General features: G+C 42.4%; 2 protein-coding genes across 4 annotated transcripts; one reads left to right on the plus strand and one right to left on the minus strand.

The window, feature by feature from the left end:
* Positions 1-872: 872 nt before the first annotated feature.
* Positions 873-12,315, minus strand: LOC132823152 (nucleophosmin-like). 3 transcript variants are annotated; one of them, XM_060836720.1, is made up of 12 exons: positions 12,052-12,315; positions 10,298-10,428; positions 8,362-8,444; positions 7,730-7,849; positions 6,002-6,095; positions 5,640-5,755; positions 5,254-5,294; positions 4,760-4,829; positions 4,218-4,322; positions 2,972-3,070; positions 2,177-2,251; positions 873-1,010 (listed from the first exon to the last, which is right to left on the minus strand). In XM_060836720.1, the coding sequence occupies exons 2-12, from the start codon at positions 10,416-10,418 to the stop codon at positions 963-965; spliced, it is 972 nt and encodes a 323-aa protein (XP_060692703.1). In that variant the 5' UTR covers positions 10,419-10,428; positions 12,052-12,315; the 3' UTR covers positions 873-962. The 3 variants fall into 3 exon arrangements, with proteins under 3 accessions (XP_060692703.1, XP_060692704.1, XP_060692705.1); XM_060836721.1 differs by having other exon boundaries at positions 5,254-5,291; positions 12,052-12,314; XM_060836722.1 differs by lacking the exons at positions 10,298-10,428; positions 12,052-12,315 and adding an exon at positions 8,915-9,031.
* Positions 12,316-12,862: 547 nt separating this feature from the next.
* On the plus strand, positions 12,863-23,533 carry LOC132823153 (nucleophosmin-like). The gene is made up of 11 exons (XM_060836723.1): positions 12,863-12,965; positions 14,473-14,555; positions 15,019-15,138; positions 16,004-16,097; positions 16,623-16,750; positions 17,272-17,303; positions 19,055-19,130; positions 20,346-20,450; positions 21,188-21,286; positions 22,009-22,083; positions 23,416-23,533. Exons 1-11 carry the CDS (start codon positions 12,902-12,904, stop codon positions 23,461-23,463), a joined length of 924 nt encoding a protein of 307 aa, XP_060692706.1. The 5' UTR covers positions 12,863-12,901; the 3' UTR covers positions 23,464-23,533.
* Positions 23,534-24,351: the final 818 nt, after the last annotated feature.

The following is a 24,351-nucleotide window of genomic DNA, read 5'->3' on the forward strand; positions in this document are numbered from 1 at the left end:
TACGTCAGGTTTCTGCTGTTGCTAAGTTTTGTTGTAGAATTTATTCAAGAACACAGCTGTAGGCCCATAACATTCTGGCTAGTCGTGTCATAATCTTCGAGGCACAGATCACTACTCACCACAGGACGAAGAAGGGTTTAATATCCCAGGCAAACCTATGCTGGCTACAAAGACACTCTCAATCAAGATTCTGGTTTCTCTCCCCACCAGCCTAGAGGTCATGCTTACCATTGGGGTGGCACGGTGGTTCAGTAGTTAGCACTGCTGCTTCACAGCACAAGGGACTTGGGTTTGATTCCAGCCTTGGGTGATTATCTGTGTAGAGTCTGCATATTCTCCCTGGTTTCCATGGTCCAAAGATGTGCAGGGTCAGTGAAATGGCAGTCCTAACTTGCCCATAGTGTTAAGTGCATTAGTCAGAAGGAAAACGGGTCTGAACAGGTTACTCTTCGGAGGGTTGGTGTCGACTTATTGGGCAGAAAAGCCTGTTTTCATACTGTAAGAAATCTAATCTAATCTTAAAATTACTAATACAATGTTAGGATACCAAGAAACAGAATTGCCAGTTGCTGATGCAACACAAGATTGCATGTTACTATCAACACTTGCAGAGAATTTCAGCAGCGTTTCAAAGTCGTGGTTCAACTCCTTTAGCAGATGCCCATCTTATTTTCGAGCAGCTTCTGAGAATGAAACGACCACATCATTTTCCCCACGAGAAAGATTACTATTTCCACCCTCAGACTCCATCTTTGCCTCAGCCCACTGAAAACCTCATTCAAAGCCTGCCACCCAGCTTTGTGTTCACCCAGTGTCACGATGCCTGCTAATTTACATGATGCAGTGTAAAGCATTCTTGTGCAATGAGACAATTGTAAAACGAACTGGTTTATTTACAATGACAGATAAAATAGAAGGACAACGTTCACAGTAAATTTTGTGGTGTTACTGCTACAGTTATTCTACTTCCCATCCAGCGTCTGTCTCCACGTCCAGAGATCTTTGATCATCTATAGGACAAAAGAGTATTAACAATCACAGTATGAGAACAGCCATATAACTTAACTGGTCTGTATTGGTGTTCATATTCCTCACCAGCATCATAAATTTCACATCAAGATCTTCTATTACTTTTTCCCTCATCAACTTATTGAACTCCCCCATTGCATCTGTTGTTTGATGGACATGACAATATCATCACTGCTATATGGAACCTCAATGTCAAACACCACCAAAACATGACCTGCAGTTTCTTGAAAAAAACACAACCTGGCCTACCCTAACTTCCCTGACGATTAAAATCTCTGGGATTTAGCGTTACCTGTATAAATGCATTTTGTCCAAATGTTTGTTATATTGTCTCTAAGACTAGAAGTATACACCATGCACTAGTTGAACCAAATGTTTTTCACAGGATTACTGTAACTTCATATTTTGAATTGTATCCATGTATGAATCCAGCCACTTCACTTCTATGGCTTTATTAATCACAGAGCTACTTAGCAGCCTGAGACTTTAGTGAGGCCATTTAGAGTTCAAGGTTTGAGTAAAGATTTGTATCTTGAGTGCCAGTTCTCATAGTCCGCTTCTGCTACTTCTGGTAGCTCGTTGTAGTGGCCGGTGCATTGGACCCAATACACTGGCCATTACAACAAACAACCAGCAACCAGAAGCAGCAGAAACGGAAACAAATAAATTCCAGGAGACACAGTACACTTAAAAGGAGCCTACAAATCACTGAAGACGTCACCTAGAAAGGGAACAAAATGTCTGCAAATCAACCTCCTAGCTTGGCAAAATACCCATAACCATTTTATTTAGAGTATTTTGGGCAGTTCCGGTTACCACATTTTAAGGACGATATGAAGAGGTATTTAGAAAGGGTGCAAAAGAGATAGACACATGAACATAATCCATAGCATCTTATTTGTTGATCACTGTCCAATCTTGTCAGGTATAGCTGTATGCTTGTCAAATTTCACACATGCATAAAACTATGAGCAACAACAGGCAAATTCATAAGCTGGGACAAGAGCCCACTTCAGCTGTTCTATAATGTATTCACAACCCAATAAGTCAACTCACCAACAGCAAAGAAACTTGCAGCAAGCTGCTAGGTTAACACATCAACATGGACTGAAAAAAATCATGAACAGGGCTGAGATTAAGCACTCACCTTTGGGTCTTCCACCCTCAAGCCATTTTTCAGGAAGTTTACAAACTTGGGCTCCAGTTTGGGCAGACTGACACCCTGTTTAAAAGATTAGAGTCATACTCAGCATACCCACAATACAGAATCTGCAATTTCCAAATAGACACAACCACGTACCATCCCTGCATTCAATAACCCAAGTGATAAAACAGCAATTGGAGACATTATATTTTCAATGACAACAATCTTCCAAAACATTATTGACCTCACTGCATTTACTTAAGGAGCTACCACACAATATTCACTTTTCCTATAACCCAGAAAATAACTGATGGTCAGGGAAGCACATTCCTGATCGTAACTTGCTGCATTCACAAGAATTCCCTTCCTTCTGATTTTGCTGGTTGCTAAATCTATTAATGGAAAGATCTCCACACTTCAAGATCACATATCTCAATATCTCTAGCTCTAGCTGCAACATAGACAGAAGTGAGCAAATTACTAACTAACCACCTCATATCCAGAGTGTATTCGGAAAAGGGATAGGATCAGACTTCAACGTAATTCCACCCCTCATTTAACAGCCAGTCTCCTGCATGGTGAAGAATGGTCATTTGGCTGTATGTTAGTGTAAAACAAAACTATAAAGGAGCCATTTAACCCAGAAAACAGTGAAGAGCACTGAAGTAGGCCATTTCACTAGCATGGTTTTTAATTCTCCATTATACAGAATCAGATTCCTCACTCAAAGCTACCTATAAATGTCAGTGCTTCAGCTGGTGTACATTAAAGAAACTGTGGTATGTTCTGACAACTCACCTTTTCCAAAAAGGTCTTCAACTTAGTCTTGATTTCTTCTATGGTCAGTGGAGCCTTGGGGGTTTTGGGTGTTTTGGGTTTACTACTGGATTCTGGAGTCTGGAATAAAAACAAATTATGAGCACTGTCCTAAGAGCAACACCCTTTCTTAACTTTACAGAGCAAACACATTGCACATAGTGGTCCAATTACCTCAGAGACCCACAGTTTCTCAGGTCAATTACCAAATTTTCTAGTCTGACTTCAGGTTACAGAATGATAGCAGTTTCAAAGTCAAAGAGCAATGCTAATTAAAAGTCATACCATAAACAAAAACAGCATGATACAAATGAAAAGACTGCTCCAAAGTATGAAGGGATCTGGGTGTTCTATTCATGAATCACAACAAGTTAGCATGCAGGTCCAAATAAAAAGCAGGAAAACAAATAGAAGGTTTTTGGTTATTGCAACAGGAATGTAGCATAAAAGTTGGGATATTCTTCTACATTTGTACAGGGCACTGTTCAGACCATATCTGGAACACAGTTTTCGCCATCTTATTTTACAGCAGTTCAGAAATTTACTCAACCAAATATTCAACGAAGAGGTTGATATAGTTGCAACCTTCTCTTATAACGTAATCAGCATTCAGAAGAATGAGTGGTGATATTTTTGAAAGATATAAGTTGGTGACAAGATGGATGCTGTTACATTCTTCTGAAAGTTGTCTTTGAAATTCTCTTCAAAGGGAGCCGGGAGGTCAGGTCATGGAACTTTATTAAAAAAAACAGGGCAGTTAAGATTCTTAACTAAAAAAAGTTGAAGAGCATCAGAACTGGGTAGAAACGCCCTAGAGCTGATGCTAAGATGCCCTTTTGATCCCATGCAGTCAGTGCAGTATGAAGACTCTCACATTGCCAAGAATCCCTGAGTTATAGTGAAGTTCAGGAATTTAATTTCCAATCACTATATTGCACATTTTGGAAAAACTGTACTGTCCACATGCACAACCCCTATTTGGAGGATTCCATTGAAGCAGTTTTGTCAAGTTGCTGCAGTCTTATAGATGCATGCACGCACATACATATTAAAGTAAAGGATATTTAATTATGTACTGTAGGTAAAACTAGGCAAATGCAAAAAATTTTGTCACATTCCGCACTAAAGGCTTACAATCATCATAGTCCTTTTCAAATCGCACAGTATCCCACTTTACAAGACACATAGAAGAAGCAATTCTCAAACATACCAAGGAAAGATCTCTCACCTTGGACTGCTTGTTTTCTGGTGTGGATTTGGTGGGTGTTTTGCCATTTTGGTTGGGAGTCCCTTTCAATCCAGGTGTTGCCTTGAGTGGAATTTTCTGAAGAGGCTGCAAAGACCATTGAAAAGATACTAACTGGAAAAACTATCGACCGTGTCTTATTAAGACAACACACTCTCAGATTTTTACCAAGCCCTAAGTCAAGACACATGGTCTGAAATTTTCTCAGAACCTTTCACTCATGCCTCTTGAAAACCATTAATCATCCTTGCGAATGGTTAATTTTACAGCCCGATGTCAAATCCGGCCAGGTGGTGTCCCTGCACAAAACCTTGGAACTAAGTTCATATTTTTGGTGCTCCATTAAAGCAGGTACACTGAGTGTAGACCCAAGTGACAGTTAGAAGCCATTGGATACACTACAGGTCCTATGTCACAACTGGATCCTGCAGCCATAGCATGTACAGTTGCAGCACCCCTGACAAAGAGCGTAAAGTCTTCAAAGGTCAGTCTCTAGCCTCTTTCAACTCAAGTGCCAGGATTACCTTTTTTGCTGGGGTCACCACTTTCTCATCTTCGCCTTCATCATCATCATCATCATCGTCCTCTTCTTCTCTACAACAAAGAAACGTCTTTCAGTGAGACAGCCACATTTTCATGGCAGTATAAAGCCCTTACCCTGAAAGATCTCCCATGTGTTAGCTTCACTGTCACACAAATCTGTACCAAGTTTGAATTATTGGTATTTACCTACAGCTTCTAATATCATGGGTTTTTATGATCTATATAAAGCCAATTTAACCAAACAATTTCAGCATTAAAAAAAAACACCGCAGCAGATAAATTTCAAAATTCATAAAGATTTGAATTCTGGAATCTGGACTGCAGATTCCTTCCCAAACTGATATTTAGGCACTGGCTTTCATTTTAGCTTCTCTTGTGCTGCTCTCAGATCATTTCAGGGACAAGAGAGATCAAGCACTTTTCCACAAAGAGACTACAAAACTTCCTACGAAAGACAACAGGAACTAACACTCACTCATCATCTTCATCAGAGTCTTCCACTTTCATTTTCTTCTGCTGAACAAAAGAAACCTTTTAGCACCAAATCATTTTAGCAATTATTGATGCAACTGCAACAAGAAAGAGTGGTGAGAAAGAGAAGGCAGGGAAGAGGAATATAATGGACAAGGAAGGAAAACATCTTTCGATCTGGGCAAGTAAAACTTTTGTACGATTGTCAGTGTCCACAAATACTAAATAAACAATGCACAAACATACAAATCAGTGGGTTTAAGCACTGATTTATTGCATTGCCCTGTGCACTTATGGCAAAATAATACAAGTTGTGATGAGAAACACATTAATAATCCATGTGACAAGTTGATGAGTGGGTGCAGCTTTAGCGAAGCCCCCAGCACGCACCGGCATTATTTTGGATGCTGCAGCAGCAGTTGGTCGCTTTACAGCTTGTTTCGGTGTGGTGGTCTCCAAAATGCTGTCATCCTCGACATCCGACTCCAAGTCGTCATCCTCCAATGCTTAAAGTAAAAGGATAAAAGGATTAAAGCCATACTGATCTCCCCTTCAAAGGCTCCCAACTGCCTCAGAAAACGACAACAAAATCCAATCCAAAAAGTCTTTCTTGACAATTAAAAAGCTCACTAGCCCGCTACCTAACTGTCAGCTCCTCCAGCCAAAGTGTAATATCAACAATTTGGTGCCAGTGATACTCCAATCCCTCCCACACTTCGTGGCCATCAGAAATGTTAATAATGTCCACTTACCGATGAGGTGCTGGCCACTGATGTGCACAGGACCTGTTCCAGATTTAAGCCTAAATGTCACAGGTGGTGCCATTTCAAATCCTCCCAAACTAACCTGTGTCAAACACAAATAAAAATTACAATAAAATAAGTTATTCCTGCTATGCAAACCCAGCTCTGCCTGTAGATCCTCTGCAAAAGATACAATTCAAGTTATTTGAAGAATCAAGACTTGGAGACATCGGTGTTAGACTGGGGTGTACAAAGTTAAAAATAACACAACACTAGGTTATAGTCCAACAGGTCTATTTGGAAGCAATAGGTTTCAGAGCTCTGCTCCTTCATCAGGTGGTCGTGGAGAATAAGATTGTAAGACACAGAATTTAAAGCAAAGTTTTACAGTGTGATATATCTGAAATTATATATTGAAAAAGACCTGGATTGTTTGTTAAGTCTCTCAGCTTTTAGAATGATCATGCTGGTTTCAGTTCTTTCATATGTAAATTACAAAACATTGTGGCACAATGGTCAGACTGATTCTAATCTAAAAAAACAGATTTACAGAATCTTACATGGATTCATGCAGTTTTTGAGCAAAGTAAAATGTAATTCTGCAAGTACAAATTCACCCCACTTATATACGTGTGTGCGTGTGTGTGAGAGAGAGAGAGAGAGAGAGTGAGCGAGTGAGTGGGGGGGGGGAGAAAGGTGATAGGTTGGCCAGGAGGGTGGAACGAATAGGTGGGAAGGGAAATGGACAGGTCAAGCGGGTGGTACCAAGTTGAAGGCTTGGGACTGGGATAAGGTAGGGAAGGGTAAATGAGGATCCCCCAAAGGATCCTTCCACTTCTGACAGAAATTCTCCTATACTTCGACACATATCATCTACTGTATCCTTTGCATCCGATAAGGTCTCTCTACATTGGGGAGATGGGACGCCAATTTACGGATTGTTTCAGAGAACATCTCTGGGACACACACATCCCACCACCCCATGGCTGATCACTTTAACACCCCCTCCCCACTCCACCAAGGACATGGAGTCATGGGCCTTCTCCATCACCAAACCCTAACCACCTGCTGCCTGGAGGAAGAACGCCCCATATTCCAACCTGGAACCCTGCAACCACATGGGATCAATATGGATTTCACATATCTCCTCATTTCCCCTCCCCCCACCTTATCCCAGTCCCAAGCCTCAAACTCTGCACCACCCTCTTGACCTATCCACCTTCCTTCCACCCTCTTCTCCAATCTATCACCTTGCCCCCACCTTCATCTACCTATCACATTCCCAGCTACCTTGCACCAGACTCAACTGCTTCCCATTTATCTCTCAGCCCCTCATACCCAAGCCTCATACCCAAAACATCATTCTCCTGCTCCTCGGATGCTGCCTGACCTGCTGTGGTTTTCCAGCACCACACTCTTGACTCTGATCTCCAGCATCTGCAGTCCTCACTTTCTCTTGAGGTTATGACAGATGCTAGATATAGGTAAAAACAATGACTGCAGATGCTGGAAACCAGATTCTGGATTAGAGTGGTGTTGGAAAAAGCACAGCAGTTCAGGCAGCATCAGATGCTACATATACAAAGGGCAGCCAATTAATATTTATAGACAATGCCCAGTTGCTTTCAACAACATAGTAGGAACTAAAGTGAATTCTAACCATAACTAACCTTCCCCTGGAGTGCCCCAATTGAAGTTTGATACACTATTCTTTTTGGCTAATAACTGGATACTCACTGTAGGCTGTATTGACAACTTCAAAGCTGCCAAAGTCACCTTTGTGTTTTTGCCATCAGAGCTTAAGCCTTCTGCTTCGACCAGATGCAGGTCATCACTTGCCCCAACACCAAGGCAAATCTGTAAAAGCCAAAGCACAGGAAAGCCCATAAAGGTGACCTCATGTCAGAAATCACAAAATGCAAGCATTAGTACCAAACAGCATTTGCATCGAACATATAGGACCCTCAAAACACCCAAAGTAGAAGTTTTGACAAACATGCTAGAATTCCCCAGCTTTTCAAAATCGACAAAATATATATACACACAACGACACCACAATAAAATGCCCTCAACTATGAAAGGTAAATGCCCAGAATATTAATTCCTTGTTATGTACATGACCGGCATATTTCAATATTGTTTGGACATTCCACACTTATCTCCAACATTCAGATTTACAGTCATTTGTTTCATTTGCAATCAACATTTGCAATGTCGGAAAAAATACGCCCACTGAGCACACTTAAACCTTGTCACCTTAATTAAATCCCTGTGGTGCAAGGAGAGGGGTTTGGATACAGAGGAGCGTTCATTCGGCACGTTTTTACACACTTTCAACAAATCAGACAAGCGAGGAGTGACACACTCACCGTCCTCAAAGAAAGCTGATGCTCAGAATCATCATCTTCCACCTCCATCTTGTATTCTTTGTGACCAGTCTTGAGCTCACATCCTGAAAAGGATAATATCTCTCAGTCAACAAATTCTGGACGTAAACACATGTAATATAGTGCACTCTTCAAAAGCTGAAAAGACAAGTGGTTTTCAGCACTCCCTATCAGATTATTACAGCTTCACCCTCATGAGCAATACTGCACTCACTGCTCATACCTTTTTAAATGCCCTGTATACAGTTTAAATGCCCCTGGAGTTACATTGCAAGCTCCACTGCAGATCCTGTTCAATCCCGAAGGCTGGATCCAGTGGATCATTGCATTGCTATGCTATGCTATGCTATGCTATCCAATCCAATCCAATCCAATCCAATCCAATCCAATCCATTGGGGTCCCCCCCTCCCCCTTCCCCTCACTCAACCGCGGCCTGAGGCCCGGGGCTGCACATGTGTTCCAGCAGGCACATGGCGGCCGGCCCCGCTCCGGCATTCGGGGCCTGTGGGCACGTTCCTCCTCCGGCGGTCTTACCGAACAGAAAGCTCTGCGGCCTAAGCGAGGCGGCCGCCGGCGCCGACGAACTCTCAAACCCAGATTCCGCCATTTCTTCCTTCCCTGCGAAGACCCGCGGCCGCTCACCGCCTGCCTTATATACCCCCCCACCAACTCTCGCGAGTCTTCGGCACAGTGACCAATCAGAGCGAGCTCCTGGCCTAGAGGGCGGGATCGGAGCTGTCAATCACACCAACAGGGACTGGGAGTAAAAGCGAGGAGTGCACATGCTGGAGATCAGGGTCGAGAGTGTGGTGATGGAAAAGCACAGCAGGTCAGGCAGCATCCGAGAAGCAGGTGAATCGACAATTCGGGCAGGAGCCCTTCATGATGAGCTCCTGCCCGAAACGTCGATTCTTCTGCTCCTCCGATGCTGTGCTTTTCCAGCAACACTCTCAACCAACAAGGACTGGCTAAGTGTCAGTGAGGAGTCAGCCAGGAAACCCTCCTTTGCACACCCACCATTCAATCACAGTACCATCACTGAATACCACCCCATCAACACCTTGAGTGACATTCTCCAAAACTCAACTGAACTGAACCTTGTTAAACCAGTGGCTGCAAGAACAGGTCAGAGGCTTGGCATGTCAGGCATCATCTGAGGAGCAGGAAAATCAACATTTTGGGCAAAAGCCCTTCATCACAAAAATCCCTGCTGAAGGGCTTTTGCCCCAAACGTCAATTTTCCTGCTCCTCGGATGATGTCTGACTTGCTGAGCTTTGCCAGCACCACTCTAATCTCCAGCATCTGCAGTATCCAACTCCGCCCAGAGGCTTGGCATGCAGCAAGAGTAACTCGCCTGATTCCCAAAGCCTGTATCCATCTCTAAGGCTGGAGTTTGATGGAATATTCTCCACTTGCCTACACAAATGCACCTACAATGCTGAAGACGCTCAACACCATCAAGCAGAAAGCAGCCCACTTCATTTGCACCACAAACTCTGGCTCCCTCCACCTGCAATGTGTACCATTTATAATACGCACTACAGAAATTCACCAAGGATCTTTGAAGAACTCCTGCGAAACCCACAACCACTTCTATCTGGGAGGAAAATGGCAGTAGATACATGGGATAATGACCACCACCTGCATGTTCCTCTTCAAGCTACTCACTATCCTGATGACTTGGTTTATTGTCACATGTACTTTGTCACAAAATACAGTGAAAGGTTTTATACACTGTCACCACTCCCTAGTGTTATTTTAAAGACAGTAGACGAAAGAAATAAAGACTAAAAGTGTTCAACTAACCTGTCTGCTGTAAGCCTGAGGGCCAGACATGAGTTCCTTTTCCCCACTGCTGCCGCTGAAACAAAAGTCACCAATCTTTGACACCATCTCACCTCCACTGACACACTCACCAGAGTCCTCAGTGGATCTTGCAAATGCAGATGCCACTGATGCTGCCAGGTACTGCACCAGCCCAATCTCCACTCCAGTGCTGCCATGAGTCTGCTCCAGGCCTACTTGGAAATGTATCATTGTTCCTTTACTGTTGAGAGATCAAAATCGCAGAACTTCCTCCTTAATGATATTTTGGGTGTATCTACTACAAACAGATTGCAATGGTTCAAGAAGATAGCTCACCACCACCTTCTATAAGGCAACTAAGGATAGATCACGCACATTCCAAAAATGAATTAAAAAATAAGAAATTGTCAGGAAAAGACACCATTTTAAGGAGTCATCAATAGGGTCCCAAACAGTTAACACAATGGAGAAAGATGACTGCAAGACATATTGGGTGCTTGTGATAAAGGAGGAGAAAGTGAGTCCTGCAAATACTGAAGATCAGAGTCAAGTGTATGGTGCCGGAAAAGCACAGCAAGTCAGGCAGCATCTTAGGAGCAGGAAAATCAACATTTCGGGCAGAAGTCCTTCATTAGGAATGCTTGGGATAAAGGGACAACAATAATTGAGTGGTTTCACTCAATTTATAAACTAGGAAAGTCAGATTGGCAATAGTGGCTTTGATGAGTTCATAGAATACTTTCAAGGTAGCTTCTGAGAACAGCACATCTTGGATAGAACTAGAGAGCAAGCTACACTAGACTTGATATTTTGTCATGGGTCAGGATTAATTTAATCTTTAAGTACTGGCAATTATAATTTGATTGAATTTAACATCCAGTTTTAAAGAGAGGAGTAGTCTACGATGAGTATTTAAATTTAAAATAAGGCAATACTTTAGGCATAACAGTTGAAGATACCGGACACACGAGGATAGCAGATAGATCAGTACGGAAGAGACAGAAATTTAAAGGGATATTTGAAAATATTAAGAATGAATATCTCTCCCATTAAGAAAATTTGCAAGGGGAGTCTATGGTTCACAAAAGAAATTAATAAATCAAACTTAAGGAAACTATAATTGTGAAAAGGTGAGTGACCAGTCAGATGATTGGTCAGAATTCAAAGAATGGCAAAGAATAACAAAGGTTAATCAGGACGAACAAATTAGAGCATGAAAGGAAGCTAGCTAGAAATATTCAAGTTATATCAATGTTTAAGAAATGTAAAGACAGATTAAATGAGTGTTGGTCCTCACAGCGCCAGCGCCTGGGTTCAATTCCCGACTCAGGCGACTGACTGTGTGGAGTTTGCACATTCTCCTCGCGTCTGCGTGGGTTTCCTCCGGGTGCTCTGGTTTCCACCCACAGTCCAAAGATGTGCAGGTCAGGTGAATTGGCTATGCTAAATTGCCTGTAGTGTTAGGTGAAGGGGTATGGGTGGGTTGCGCTTCGGTGGGTCAGTGTGAGCTTGTTGGGCCGAAGGGCCTGTTTCCACACTGTAGGTAATCTAAAAAAAATCTAAATCTAAATGTTGAGAATAGGGAGGTATTAATTGGGAAGTTGCATATATAAGAATAAACCTTGTTTCTATTTTCACTATAAAGAATGTTTCCTCTTGTGAGTCCAGAAACTGAAGGTACTGTTTTAGAATGAGGGATAACCTTCTTAGAATAAAGATGAGGGGAAGTTTTGTTTTCTCTTAAAATAATCCGTAGCTTTGGCAGATGGATACAGTATAACAATTAGATTTATTTAAACAATTACAGTTTGGGTTAAAAATAAAAATCATCAAGACTGATTTCATTTAAGTGAGGGTAACTTACCAAGGGCACGTCACGAGAACAACAAAATCAAGGCTCTTATGAAATGTCCCAATCGTAAAATGAAACAGACATGGAAGCTCCAGGAAGTGTGATTTTTATCAGAAATGTGTCCCTAACCAGCGATATGGCTGCACCATTTACAGACATTATGAAAACTGGACCAGATGACTGTTAGGAGTGACAAGTAGGTGAGGGGTGAGGCAGGGAAGGAGGGGTAGCAGGGGATGAGAAGGAATGGGGAGTAAGAAGTAGATGGGGTCCATGGGACGGGGGGAGGGGAGGTGCGGGGCATGGGACGGGAGAGCACGTGAGGGGGAGGAGAGTGAGAAACGGGATTGAAAGCGGGACGGAGGTTGGCGGGAGAGCGTTGCAAGCCGAACCTGAGGCCCTGGCGTTTCTGGGGATAGGGCTGTCTCATTTCGGATAGCCCTGGAACTCGGACACTTTCCCCGCGCTCCACTGAGGGCAGCGGGGGGGGGTGGAGAGAAGGAGCTGAAAACACTGACAACTATGAGACAAATAAAGATTGTTTCTGTGCTTCATATAACATCAATAACACGCTCAGACAGTGCCTTTTGTAGGAGACTAACTCAGCAGCCAAAAAAAAAGCCGCTACTGCCATCTTGAGCTCAGCATGTGACTAGGCTTCATTTCCGGCTTCCTCGAGCAGGCGCCTGCGCAGGACGAATGGTTTCGGGAGGCCCGCGCTCCGCGGTTGGGGGCGGGGCCGGATCGAAGGGGCGGTGGCTACAGACCGGTAGACTCTATTGGCGAGCAGGCTGGCACGTGACCAATGGGCCCTTATAAAAAGGGCAGAGAACAGGCGCGCTGCCATTTAGAACGGAGTAAAATGGCCGAGACTGACTTCGAGAGCGCCGTGTCGCCGCCGCTGAGGCCGCAGAGCTTTCTGTTCGGTAAAAGCCCGGCGCGAGAGACAACGAGCCAGCGTGTGGCCGCCATCACTCCCGTTCCCTGCGCGCAGGCGGCGCGGTGCTCCCATGACCGGGCGCAGAGCACCCGGAGGCCGGCCGGCCGGCCGCCATGGGGCTATTGGGCCACGTGTTGGTGGCGAGGCCCCGGTCCTCGGGCCGCGTGGTTGGGGGGATGGGGCGTAAGGATCTAAGTGATCCTGTTGCAAGGGTCGTCGATGCACGGGTTATTTATTGAGCCTACCCGATTTTTCTGGGTTTCAGGGTATTCTAGTCATACTTACGGTAAGTATCGATGGGTGACGATGGTGAAGGCGGTCGCGTGTAGAGAACATGCTGTGAACCCTTAGTAAGTAACTATGGGGAGTGGTTAGTCTTTCTCTCTTTTCTTCATTTTTCCTCTTGTTCTCCGTCTCCCTTTATTTCTTTTTTTCTCTTTTCTCTCTTTTCTTTGTTCTCTTTTCTCTCTCATTTTTTCTCGTTTCTTTTTCTCTTTTCTCGTTTCATTTTTCTCTCTTTTCTTTTGTTCTCTTTCTCGTTTTTTCTCGTTTCATTTTTTTCCTCTCCTTACCTTTGTCTCTTCCCTCCCCCCCCCGCGTAATGAATCGGGTGCGGAATCTGGCCCATGAGACTAAAGATGCACCGGTGATGCATTAAAGGTGTGAGTTTAAAGGTCGTCTATGTCCCAGGATTAGGTCAGCTGTCAGCTTGGCTCTACTTCAAAGTGGATTTAAGGGGTCAATTGCAAGAGTACAATAAAATGTAATTCTGCAAGTACAAATTCACCCCACAAACTCGTGAGCGCGCAGGGGAGACTGTGGGGGTGTGGATCTGGGTGTGTAATGGAGTGCAAGTCTGAGAGTGCGTGGGTGGGTGGAGTGTGTGAGCATATGAGAGGGTCTTTGTGAGTCTTGAGTAAAGATGGCACCTATTAATGCTGTTTTGAGAATATAACTTTTAAAAAGTTCTTAGATTTACATATAGCCGAACTGAAACTAACATGATCATATTAAAAGATTAAAAATCACTCGACACCAGGTTATAGTCCAACAGGAAGCACACTAGCTTTCGGAGCGTCGTTCCTTCAGGTGGTAGAGATGAAAGACTTAAGCTATTTTTGTTTAATGCTACATTACATTCCTGTTGCTATAAGTTGTCTTTTTATTCTGCTCTGCAATCACCTGATGAAGATGCAATACTGTGAAAGCTAGTGTTTCCAAATAAATCTGTTGGATTAAACTTGTTGTGTTTTTTTAACTTTGTGCACCCCAGTCCAGCATTGGCACTTCCAAATCATGCCCCAGATGAGAGTTGCAGCTTGAGCTTGGTGAAGCCTGGTTGGGTTAAATGTCTCCTGAATTCTAACCAGTCTGACTTTAGGAGGGTGAATCCTGAATATCTATGTTGAAAGTGCTGTTCTGTTTGTGAAGGATTCACTGCATTCTGTATTTTGCATTTTGAATTTGTACATTAATGATATTTTCTTCTTCAGGATGTGAGCTCAAGGCTGGCCACAAAGAATACAAGATGACTGTGGAAGACGATGATTCTGAGCATCAGCTTTCTTTGAGGACGGTGAGTGTGCTTCTAGTCCCTTTCTCATTTCTGAATTGTTGTTTTGTGTTTCACGAAACTATGGTGAATGAAGGCTGCTTAGACCCCAAACCACACAACAGGCCTTTTGCTAAGATTATATGGTTTAAATGTGTTCGCCTAGCAGTTTCTTCCAAATTAGCAATGGTGAAGGTAAGTGGAATGTGCAGGCAATACTGGAAATGTGCAGGTTGTGAGCATGATGAGTAATTAATATATGGCGCCATTATCTTTCTTGTATATTTTGTTGGGCATGGTTATATTTGTATAGCGTACTAATTTTGAAAAGCTGGCACATTCTAGTGTTCGTCAAAACTTTTTACTTTGAGGTTTTTTAATATTTAACTCTGGGAACCATATCTGTTAATGCTTACATTTTGAGATTTCTGATCTGGCAGCATCTTTAGCTTTATTCATAGGCTTTTCTTTGAATTGGCTTTTACAGGTTTGCCTTGGTGTTGGAGCAAGCGATGACCTGCATCTGGTTGAGGCAGAAGGCTTAACCTCTGAAGGCAAAAACACAAAAGTGACTTTGGCAGCTCTGAAGTTGTCAGTGCAGCCTACAGTGAGTATTCAGCTAATGATCAAAGAGAATAATGCATCAATAATTAATTGTGTCCTCCAGGAGAGGGTTGGTCATCGTTGCAATTTGAGGCGGTGTATTATTTCCTACTGTTATTGAAGGAAACTGGGAACTTTGCAAGTATTTATTGGTTCTGCCCTAAGAGAAATGTGCATTTGTATCTTGCCATCGACAACAGTAGGATGTCCTTACACAAGTTGCAGCTAGATTTGTATTCTGGAGTGTCTTACTCAAAATACAGCTGTAAATGAGAGCATGAATCCTAGAGAGGCAAACTGAACCCGACATCATTTCTGCAGTTCTTGAATTTCAATGATTTGCAGTTTAGATCTGTTTTCCTTTCCTAAGATCTGGAGTAATGTTAGCCCTGTTTATTCCATATTCTTTTTGGCAACTTGTGATGAAAATAGCCCCCCTCTTAGCCAGTGTTTGTCTATGTACTGAAGTCCTGCTAGTGTTGTAGTTTGTATTAGAGAGTCTTATTCATGAAAATGAGCATGTCCATTGATTTGCATTTATTGAGCTGTCTGCAAGTTTGAAGTACTTCATCTAGAGATGAAACTGTTTTGTTAAAGACTGGTTTAAATTTGTTGATTGCTTTCTGGAAGCTCAACAAAATTCACATGAGTCCAACCAGCAAATTGAAGTGCAGATTACACAGTTTACTAAAGGAAACTCTTTATCTGTCAACACATTGGCCAGAAAATGGCCTGGCAACCATAATGTGGATGATATTAAAAAGTTATTGACTGGTTGAATGCTCCAAGCAGGGGTTCTACAGGCAGGAGTGGGTTTGTACAGCAGAAGCAATTTATTTCATGGTAATTTTTAATTTTGTTTGCCACAGGTTAGTTTGGGAGGATTTGAAATCACGCCACCTGTGACCTTTAGATTGAAATCTGGAGCGGGCCCTGTGTACATCAGTGGCCAGCACCTCATTGGTAAGTGGACATTATTGAATATCTCGTGGCCAAGTGCACGAGTGAAGTATCGCACAACCAAATCATTGATATCACACGTGGGTTTGAAGTGTTGAAAATTCCAGTCTGATCACTCCCTTGAAAGGGCTGGGAACACTGGACTATTCAGAAAAGGATGGGGCAGGGAGGGAATTGTGGGGAGTATGTGTTTCTGGTCTCGCCAGGAACAGCAATATCCTCACTCACTTTGTGGGGAGTCCAGTTTGGAGTGACATTGGCATAGCCTAGGCACATTTATGAACTAATTCTGTCCTTTGTCATTTTAATAAAACTGCCAGTTAACTTGGCTTCCATCGCATCTTGGCATTATGTTGCTGCTTTGTCTCTCATTGAACATGTTTTCTGAAGACCCTTCATATTGGAGGGCATCAGACATGTTTCCATGCAGGGCCTTCCAGCCTTGCTCTTCCTGAAGATGATTTCCTTAATAGTGTAGTGGCTTCTGGATCAGAAATGACTTTGTTATTGTCCGTCTTCTATTTTAAGCATTGGATGATGAAGATTTGGAATCAGACGATGATTTAGAATCTGATGATGAGGATGACAGCATGTTGAAGAACACAGTAAAGCAGGCAGTTAAACGACCAGCAACTGGTGCAGCCAAAATAATGCAGGTTTGTGCTTGGAATTTATGTTAAAGCTGATTTTACAAATGACAAAATGGTAGCAAATGCTCACAACCTGGTCATCATTCTCCCCTCCCTTGCTGCCTCCTGACCCCACTGCCACTGCTGCAACCAGAATACAATGCAATAATTGTAGTGATAATGGTCTAATGGTAAAGTCACTGGACTCGTGATCCAGAGGCTGTGCCTAAACTGCAAGTTACACCACAGCATTTAGTGGACTTCGCATGCAGTATTGTATTGGGAGTGCTCACTCGTGATAATCATGAAGCTTCCCGATGACTGTAAAAGCCATTGTGGTTCACAAATGTCCTTTAGGGAAGGAAATTTGCCATCCTTCTGGCCTAACGTGTAACTCCAAATTCACAGCGATGTGACTTACTCTTAACCATCCTCTGAATTGCTTTAACAAGCTGCTTGGTTTTCTGACAATTCAGTATGCAATGTCTCTTAAAATGGTTACTTAAAAGTGCAGTGATGCAAACCTAAATCATTTTCCTTTTTTACAGGGGAAGAAAATGAAAGTGGAAGATGATGATGAGTGAGTGTTATGGTTTTTACTGGGAAAGTGCTTAATACTTCTTGAAATGGACTGGGTGTAACATTGGGGGAGTTCAAAATAAGATTTGATTGGCAAACCATTAGTTGGGGAAGGGTTCTGCAGTCGAGATTCCAGAGTTCAATTCTTGGATCTCAAAGTTTATCTACAGATAATTTATTTTTAAACTAAGTTTATTTAAATTAGCTTCATACAGACCATAGAAACCTACTTGAAGGCCTTGATACTGAAGTGATCGCTAAGTATCAGTGCTTCAAATATAGAACAGATTTATGTGACAGTGATTATCACAGGAAAATATTGGGTGTGGCATGAATTTAAATGGGGGACCTTAGTAAAACTTTAAGATAGGGTAAACAATTTCTTCAGAAAGAAGTAGGAAAATTCAGTTAGCCTGTTTAAGTAGAATTCATTATGTTGCCTTTTATTATTCAAGAAAGGATCTCAGGTTGAAAAGAATTAAGACAGCAATAAATTGCCCATAGTATTAGGTGCATTAGTGAGGGCTAAATATTGGGTAGAGGAAGGGTCTGGGTGGGTTACAGTTTGGACAGTTGGTGTGGGGCTGAAAATGTGTTGCTGGTTAAAGCGCAGCAGGTCAGGCAGCATCCAAGGAACAGGAAATTCGACGTTTCGGGCATAAGCCCTTCATCAGGAAGTCGGTGTGGACATGTTGAGCCAAAGGGCCTGTTTCCATACTGTGGGATTCTAATCTAGTCAAAAAGTGTGAAATGCTGCTGATTGAACTTGCATGGTCTGCTAGTCTGTCAGTTGAAGTAACAATGACCTGTGAGCCTTACTGGAGGCTGGAAAGTCAATTGATCCCTCTGGTAAGTGAAGTACTGCCAAATAAAGCTATGGGGAGCTAAATGCTGAGAGAAACAGGGTGGGGCTAGTCAGTTAAGACCAGAGAATTTAGATGTCCCATCCGAATGGCCTCTTCCTGCTTTTATCCTCATTTTGTAGTTGATGCCAAAACATCAAATGTATTCAAGAGATAGCTATTTGCAAATGGCATCAACGGTTATGGGGAGAAAGCGGTATTAGGCTATTGAGTTGGACTGTTGGCCATGACCATGGTGAATGGTAGCAGGCTTGAAAGATTGATTTGCTGCCTCCTACCTTCTATGTTTTTATTCATCGTTGATATGCAAATTTTTGACTGAACCAGATCATTTTGAAACTGTAGAATTAGAATATGTGACTTACGATGTGTAAATGTCCGATAATGGCTGCTTGATGCAATGGTATTCCATATGATTCAGGGTCAAGATGTTGCATGCTCAAATCATGTTAGGCTCGCAGTTTGGCAGCTCAACTCCTTTGTTCTTGCTTTAGGATGGAGATTTTGGGTGCCTCAGTGCTTAACACTGCCTCACAGTTTGAGTCCTCCCTCAGATGACTTTGTGGAGTTTGTACATCCTCTGTTTATCTGTGGTTTTCCTCTGGGTTCCTGCCAAAATCCATAGATGTTAATGTTAGGTGGATTGGCCGTGAGAAGTGCAGGACTTTAGCTGTAGGGATACTCATGATCCTGTCTGGATATAGGCTCTCCCAGCATTGATTCAAGCCATCCTTAACCTATACCTGAGGCTCCTGACATAACTTTGCAAAATAAACTATTTTAGTGATTTTATGGCATGGGAGTTCTATGCTTCCAGATAATAGTTGTATGCTACATGAAAATGTGATTAGGGAGGTGACTGTGCCACTGAAGAAAGTTTTTCTTCTAGAGAGGATGATGATGATGACGAGGACGATGAAGAAGAGGATGATGATGAAGAAGAAGCGATGACCCCAGCAAAAAAGGTAAAATCTTCACAGGCTCAAGAGTATAAATGCAGTATGCTGTCTGGACCACTTACTGTGCAGTGTGCTATTTAATAGTGTAATTGTCAAAGTATAGATCTAATAAACGTGCAGAATGCCACGCCATTCAAAGAATAATAGAAGTGTGGGATTCTCCCATTAATATGTAGGTCATGGTGGCTGAATTTGTTTAATATTGAAGCTTGATAAAGTGCTATTTTATGGTGAAATCATTTCATGGAATGAAGGCTGAATCCCTGCCTACTCCTGTTCCTATGTCAGGATGCATTTATGATATAGAATTTAAAGTGTGGTCAGAAGCTCTTAACTACCATTTGGTTCCAAATTGTGCCTGCCTCTATGTAGCAAAACTCTTGACTTGGATATCAAACCTACAGCTCAGCGAGCAAAGCTACACCCTGAGCTACAAACCTTACTCTTGTCATGGATTGGTATTGAGCATGCTGGAGTAGTATTAGAGTTTTAATGAGACACTTTGGCTCACTGGTAAGCACTAGTGATTGAGCTTATTCTAGCTTTAGGTGCCTGGAATTTGCACATTGTCCCTGTAACTAGGTTTCCATCAGGTACTCTGCTTTCCTCCCACAGTCCAGGTTGGATGGGTTGACCATAGTGTCCCTGGGTATTTGAGCTCGGGGGGGTTGGCCATGGTAAATATGTGGGGCACAGTGAGGGTAGAAGGTTGTGGGAGGGATGATGTTCCGGGGGTTGGTGTGGGCCTGGTGATCCAAATGGACCCTTCTGACCTAGGGAATTGGGTAAGGAGTGGTTTCTAGAGCTTGGGTCTGAATGATGCTAGTAAGATGTGGGGCTGCAGCAGAGGAAGTATGACGGTTAGGTGAGTATGATTAAATTCTTATTGATTGAAAATTCTATCTCTGGCTTAATTATCTACCTGAAAGCTCCACAGTCAATCCATTGTTATGTCTGACATTGTGCTTGCATCTTCTTCCTGACCTCTCCGCCCCCACCCCACTCCGGCCTATCACCCTCACCTTGACCTCCTTCCACCTATCACATCTCCATCCCCCCTCCCCCAAGTCCCTCCTCCCTACCTTTTATCTTAGCCTGCTTTGCACACTCTCCTCATTCCTGATGAAGAACTTATGCCCGAAACGTCAAATTTCCTATTCCTTGGATGCTGCCTAACCTGCTGTGCTTTAACCAGCAACACATTTTCAATTGTGCTTGCAGCCTCTTGAGAAAACTCCAGTCAAGGTTACCCCTGAATCGAAGGGAACTCCCAAACAAAATGGCAAAACACCCACCAAAGTTACACCAGCTAACAAGCAGCCCAAGGTTAGTGCCTTTTCTTGATATACTTGAGTATTTCCTTTCTGTACAACTTGCCAAATGGAGAAACTGAGAAATTTGCATTTAAACAGTTTTATTCAGGTGTTTGTAAATGGGTTTCTCTAAGATGAGAAACTCGCTATTTGACTACATAAAGTTTCCTGATTTACAAGGTGCCAGTTGGATGAATACCTTTGACTTGCCTAGTTGTGCAGTCTAACAGCACTTGAATTTAGGCAAAGCTGCCATGCCCCACTGGAAGTCTCGTCTCTTTTTCAATGGCGACCACAGGTTGCAATTTGTCAAGGCGGTTTCAGCATAATATTCCATACAAGTGAAGTCTGCTTGAAGGACAAGGGCAGCACATGCATGCAAGCATCTCCACGTGTGTTGTCCAAGTCTCATCATCGTAACTTGGAAATATATCATTGTTACAAGGTCAAAGCCATACCATTCGTGTACATACACAAATGGGCTGCATGGTTTGAGGAATGTGGCTCACTACCATCATGAGCAATTCCTGTGCTTTATTGTGGAAGGGTATTTGGAAGGGGTGTTCTTATTGAATTAGGTGTGTGTCCTGTAGTGATAATGATAATTTGGTAATTGAATTCTTGAACTGCAGTCTCTGGAATATTTGGACTACTTTGTGCAATTTGCTTGCTCTTTAATGTTGATAAGAGATGTATGGAGTAATTGTTCCTGGAGCAATTTGGGTGCTCATAATTTGCTTTTCCCTCCAGACTCCAGAAACCAGCAGTAAACCCAAAACACCCAAAACCCCAAAGGTCCCACTGACCATGGAAGACATCAAGACCAAGTTGAAGATATCTTTGGAAAAGGTGAGTTGTCAGAATACTGCAGTTTCTTTAATGTACACTAACTCAACTTTATAGATAACTTTTTGAGTGGGAAGTCTGATTCTGTATAACAGAAAATTCATAATGGAGAATTAGAAACCATGCAGGTGATTTGTGTTCTTTGGTGCTTTCCAAGATAATTGGCTCCTTTTAAAATTTGGTTTTACATTGTGTTGGTGCCATTTTTGGGCTGGGGTGAACAATGTCACATATCACATGTCAGCAGGTTATAGTCAAGCTTGTGGTTTCATGGTTATAACCTGCTGTCATGACTTCTGACATAGTTTTACGTTAACATACAACCAAATGGCAATCCTCTATGATACAGGAAACTGGCTATTATGGGGGGAAGGATGAAACTCCCAAATCCCTCTACACTCTATACATGTGATTATCTGAAATTTGTTTTGTATGGGAGCACTGTTGTTAAGTTTGTCTGGGATCAATTGGCGTGCAAATTGCTCCTCTTCCTTATTTTGCTGTCATTCTTACGCGGAAAGTTAAGTTTGGGGAAATGCATTGCCCTAACCATCAGGCAGTTCCAGGATTAGAGAATACGAACACTGAGGTAACTCCTCCAGTAAAGATAGTGAACTGAATAGTATTCGGGAGGAATGTGTTTTACAGGGATGGTAAGTGGTGGTTTGGAAATTACACATTCTGTATTGTGGGTATGCTGAATGTGACTCTACGTTTTGTTACAGGGTATTGGTCTGCCCAAAGTGGAGTCCAAATTCGTAAACTTTGTGAAAAATGGCTTCAAGGTGGACGACCCAAAGGTGAGCGTTTGACTGCAGTCTTGTTTGTGAATTTTTTCAGTCTGTGTTGGTGTTTTCCTTGCAGTGTCCTACATGTTCCTTTGCTGTTGTTGAGTTGACTGCTTGGATTGTGAGTACATTATACAGCAGCTGAAATGGAGTCTTATCCCAGCTAGTGGAGTTGCTGAACAGTTTTACACCTATTAAATCTGGCAAGAAGGTTGATTGTTTCCCTTGAGCCCTATGTGTCAAACTGGGGCAGAGTGGTGCATAAGATGCTGGAATTGTTGAAAACAATATGCTGTACATTCTCAGCAGTTCAGGCAGAACATGTGGAGTGACTATTTCCAGCGTGTGATATTTGTCCAAAGCCATTTTAGAAATGTATTGGGTTGAGGAAGTTGATAAAGATCAAGTAGCCATGTTAGGTCAGAGTATTGTTCAGAATTGCTAGTGTCCATCAGTGCTTTGTAATCAAATTTACAAAAGATCTGAATCTGTATGTGAACAGCAAGTTAGAATGGTGGGATGCAGGATGGTCTACTTGTTCATATTCACAACACAGAACGGTATTGCACTGAAACAGGCTCTTTGGATCATCATGTTGGTGCTGACAATGATGCCATTATAAACTAATCTATCTACCTGCACATGGCCTATATCCCCCTATACCCTCTGTCTTTCTAAATTTTGCTAATGTATCTGATTTTGCCATTTCCCCTCACAGAAACTCCAGTCACCAACCATCCTGTTTTTTTTTAAAAGTTGCCTTGCACATCTCCTTAAACCACCACCTTCTCATTTGAACCTATGTCCCTAGTATTTGACATTTCTGCCCTAGTGGACTGACTATTCCACTGTATCTGTGCCTTTCATGTTTTTATATACTTCTTTCAGGTCAACTCTCTGCCTGTAATGAAAAGAATGACTGGTTTGTCCAATCTCTTCCTTGTAACTAATATATTCCAATTCAGGCAACACCAGCATCCTCTCCAAAGCACCCACGTCCATTGAATGGAAACTAGAGCTGCATTCAATACTCCAAATGTGTCTTTTATACAGCTACGAAGCTTTAGGGGTTAATAAAACTGTAGAAAAGTGACGAGTCATAAGTGGATACAGTTCAAACTGAGATTGAACTAAATTTGTGTAAAGACTTAGAGTGCAATTTTATTTACACAAATTAGATTTTCTTCATCATGGAAGTTACGATAGGCTGAGGTCTTACTCAAACTGGGTAAGAATACCTGACAGAGGCCTTTTGATGTTTGATCATTAGGGTGGAGGTGGTGCTGTCACATGGGCTGCTTCCATCAAAACAAGGTATTTTAACCAGATTTTGTTGTTTTACAGCTCATTAAAGATCTCTGGACATGGCGACAGGCAATGGATGGGAAGTAGAAAAATGTTTTGTATGTGGAAAAATGTTTACATGCGTCAGTCATTGTAAATAAACCGATGTGTTTTATAATTGTGCCTCATTGTATTATGTTTCACACTGCACCACATAGATCAGCAAACAATGTGATACTGGGTGAACAGAGGGCAAGGTATGAGCATTAGAGTTTTGAATGAGCTAAAGTGGACAAGATCGAGAAAGGAGCAATGGTGTATTGAATAGTTCCTTCTGGAAGTAACAAGATTTCCGATTAGATATTCAGTCCCTGATTAGGAAGAGATGTGAATCAGAGGCTAGGATGAGAGGTTTTTCCTTCTTACCCTACACTTAACAACAGCAGAAACCCAAAGTCATAAATACCCATCACTGACACCTGCAAGTCTTTCAAGACCTGGAACCCACAGGTGTGGAAGAAAAATCATTTTCTTCCTCTTCCCTTTTGATTAGGTGAAGAAAGGGGGGAAAAGCCTGCACAATCTTACATTCCATAATTACTAATAGGGGTTGGCACAAACTGGACTTGCTGATCGCCATATCGTTTGATTTTGGGCCTCCCCAGGATGATGAGAATTGTCGCACTTGTTTTTGCTCCCCCACCAGGACAATGATCTACCTCTTGTAAATTCCTTGAAAGACTTTGCTTTAGCCAAAGTGATGTTTGATTTGAAAGTGTATACATATGAGCATTGACTAGCTCCTGCTGTTTCCCATGTAGGTAATGGACAGTGGTACAATGGAATAGAAATGAGCACATTGCCATTTAGTTAACTCTTGATATGAGCTCCAACCTGCCTTTACATTTAAGAGAATTTGGTATAGGTCCACTTTTTGTTAGGTCCTTTCTCTGACCCCTTGTGGCTTTTTTGTTGGGTTTAACTTTAGAGTCTGAC

Source organism: Hemiscyllium ocellatum, chromosome 16, assembly GCF_020745735.1.
Source record: "Hemiscyllium ocellatum isolate sHemOce1 chromosome 16, sHemOce1.pat.X.cur, whole genome shotgun sequence".
NCBI classification, from domain to species: domain Eukaryota; kingdom Metazoa; phylum Chordata; class Chondrichthyes; order Orectolobiformes; family Hemiscylliidae; genus Hemiscyllium; species Hemiscyllium ocellatum.

Coding starts and splice junctions, on each gene's coding strand:
- LOC132823152 (XM_060836720.1), bottom strand. CDS start 10,418: ATGATACATTTCCAAGTAGGCCTGGAGCAGACTCATGGCAGCACTGGA. Junction 8,445..10,297: donor AAGATCCACTGAGGACTCTG/GTGAGTGTGTCA, acceptor TATCCTTTTCAG/GATGTGAGCTCAAGACTGGT. Junction 3,071..4,217: donor CAGAAAACAAGCAGTCCAAG/GTGAGAGATCTT, acceptor TTTTTATTCCAG/ACTCCAGAATCCAGTAGTAA.
- LOC132823153 (XM_060836723.1), top strand. CDS start 12,902: ATGGCCGAGACTGACTTCGAGAGCGCCGTGTCGCCGCCGCTGAGGCCG. Junction 12,966..14,472: donor GCCGCAGAGCTTTCTGTTCG/GTAAAAGCCCGG, acceptor TTTCTTCTTCAG/GATGTGAGCTCAAGGCTGGC. Junction 16,751..17,271: donor GTGCAGCCAAAATAATGCAG/GTTTGTGCTTGG, acceptor CCTTTTTTACAG/GGGAAGAAAATGAAAGTGGA.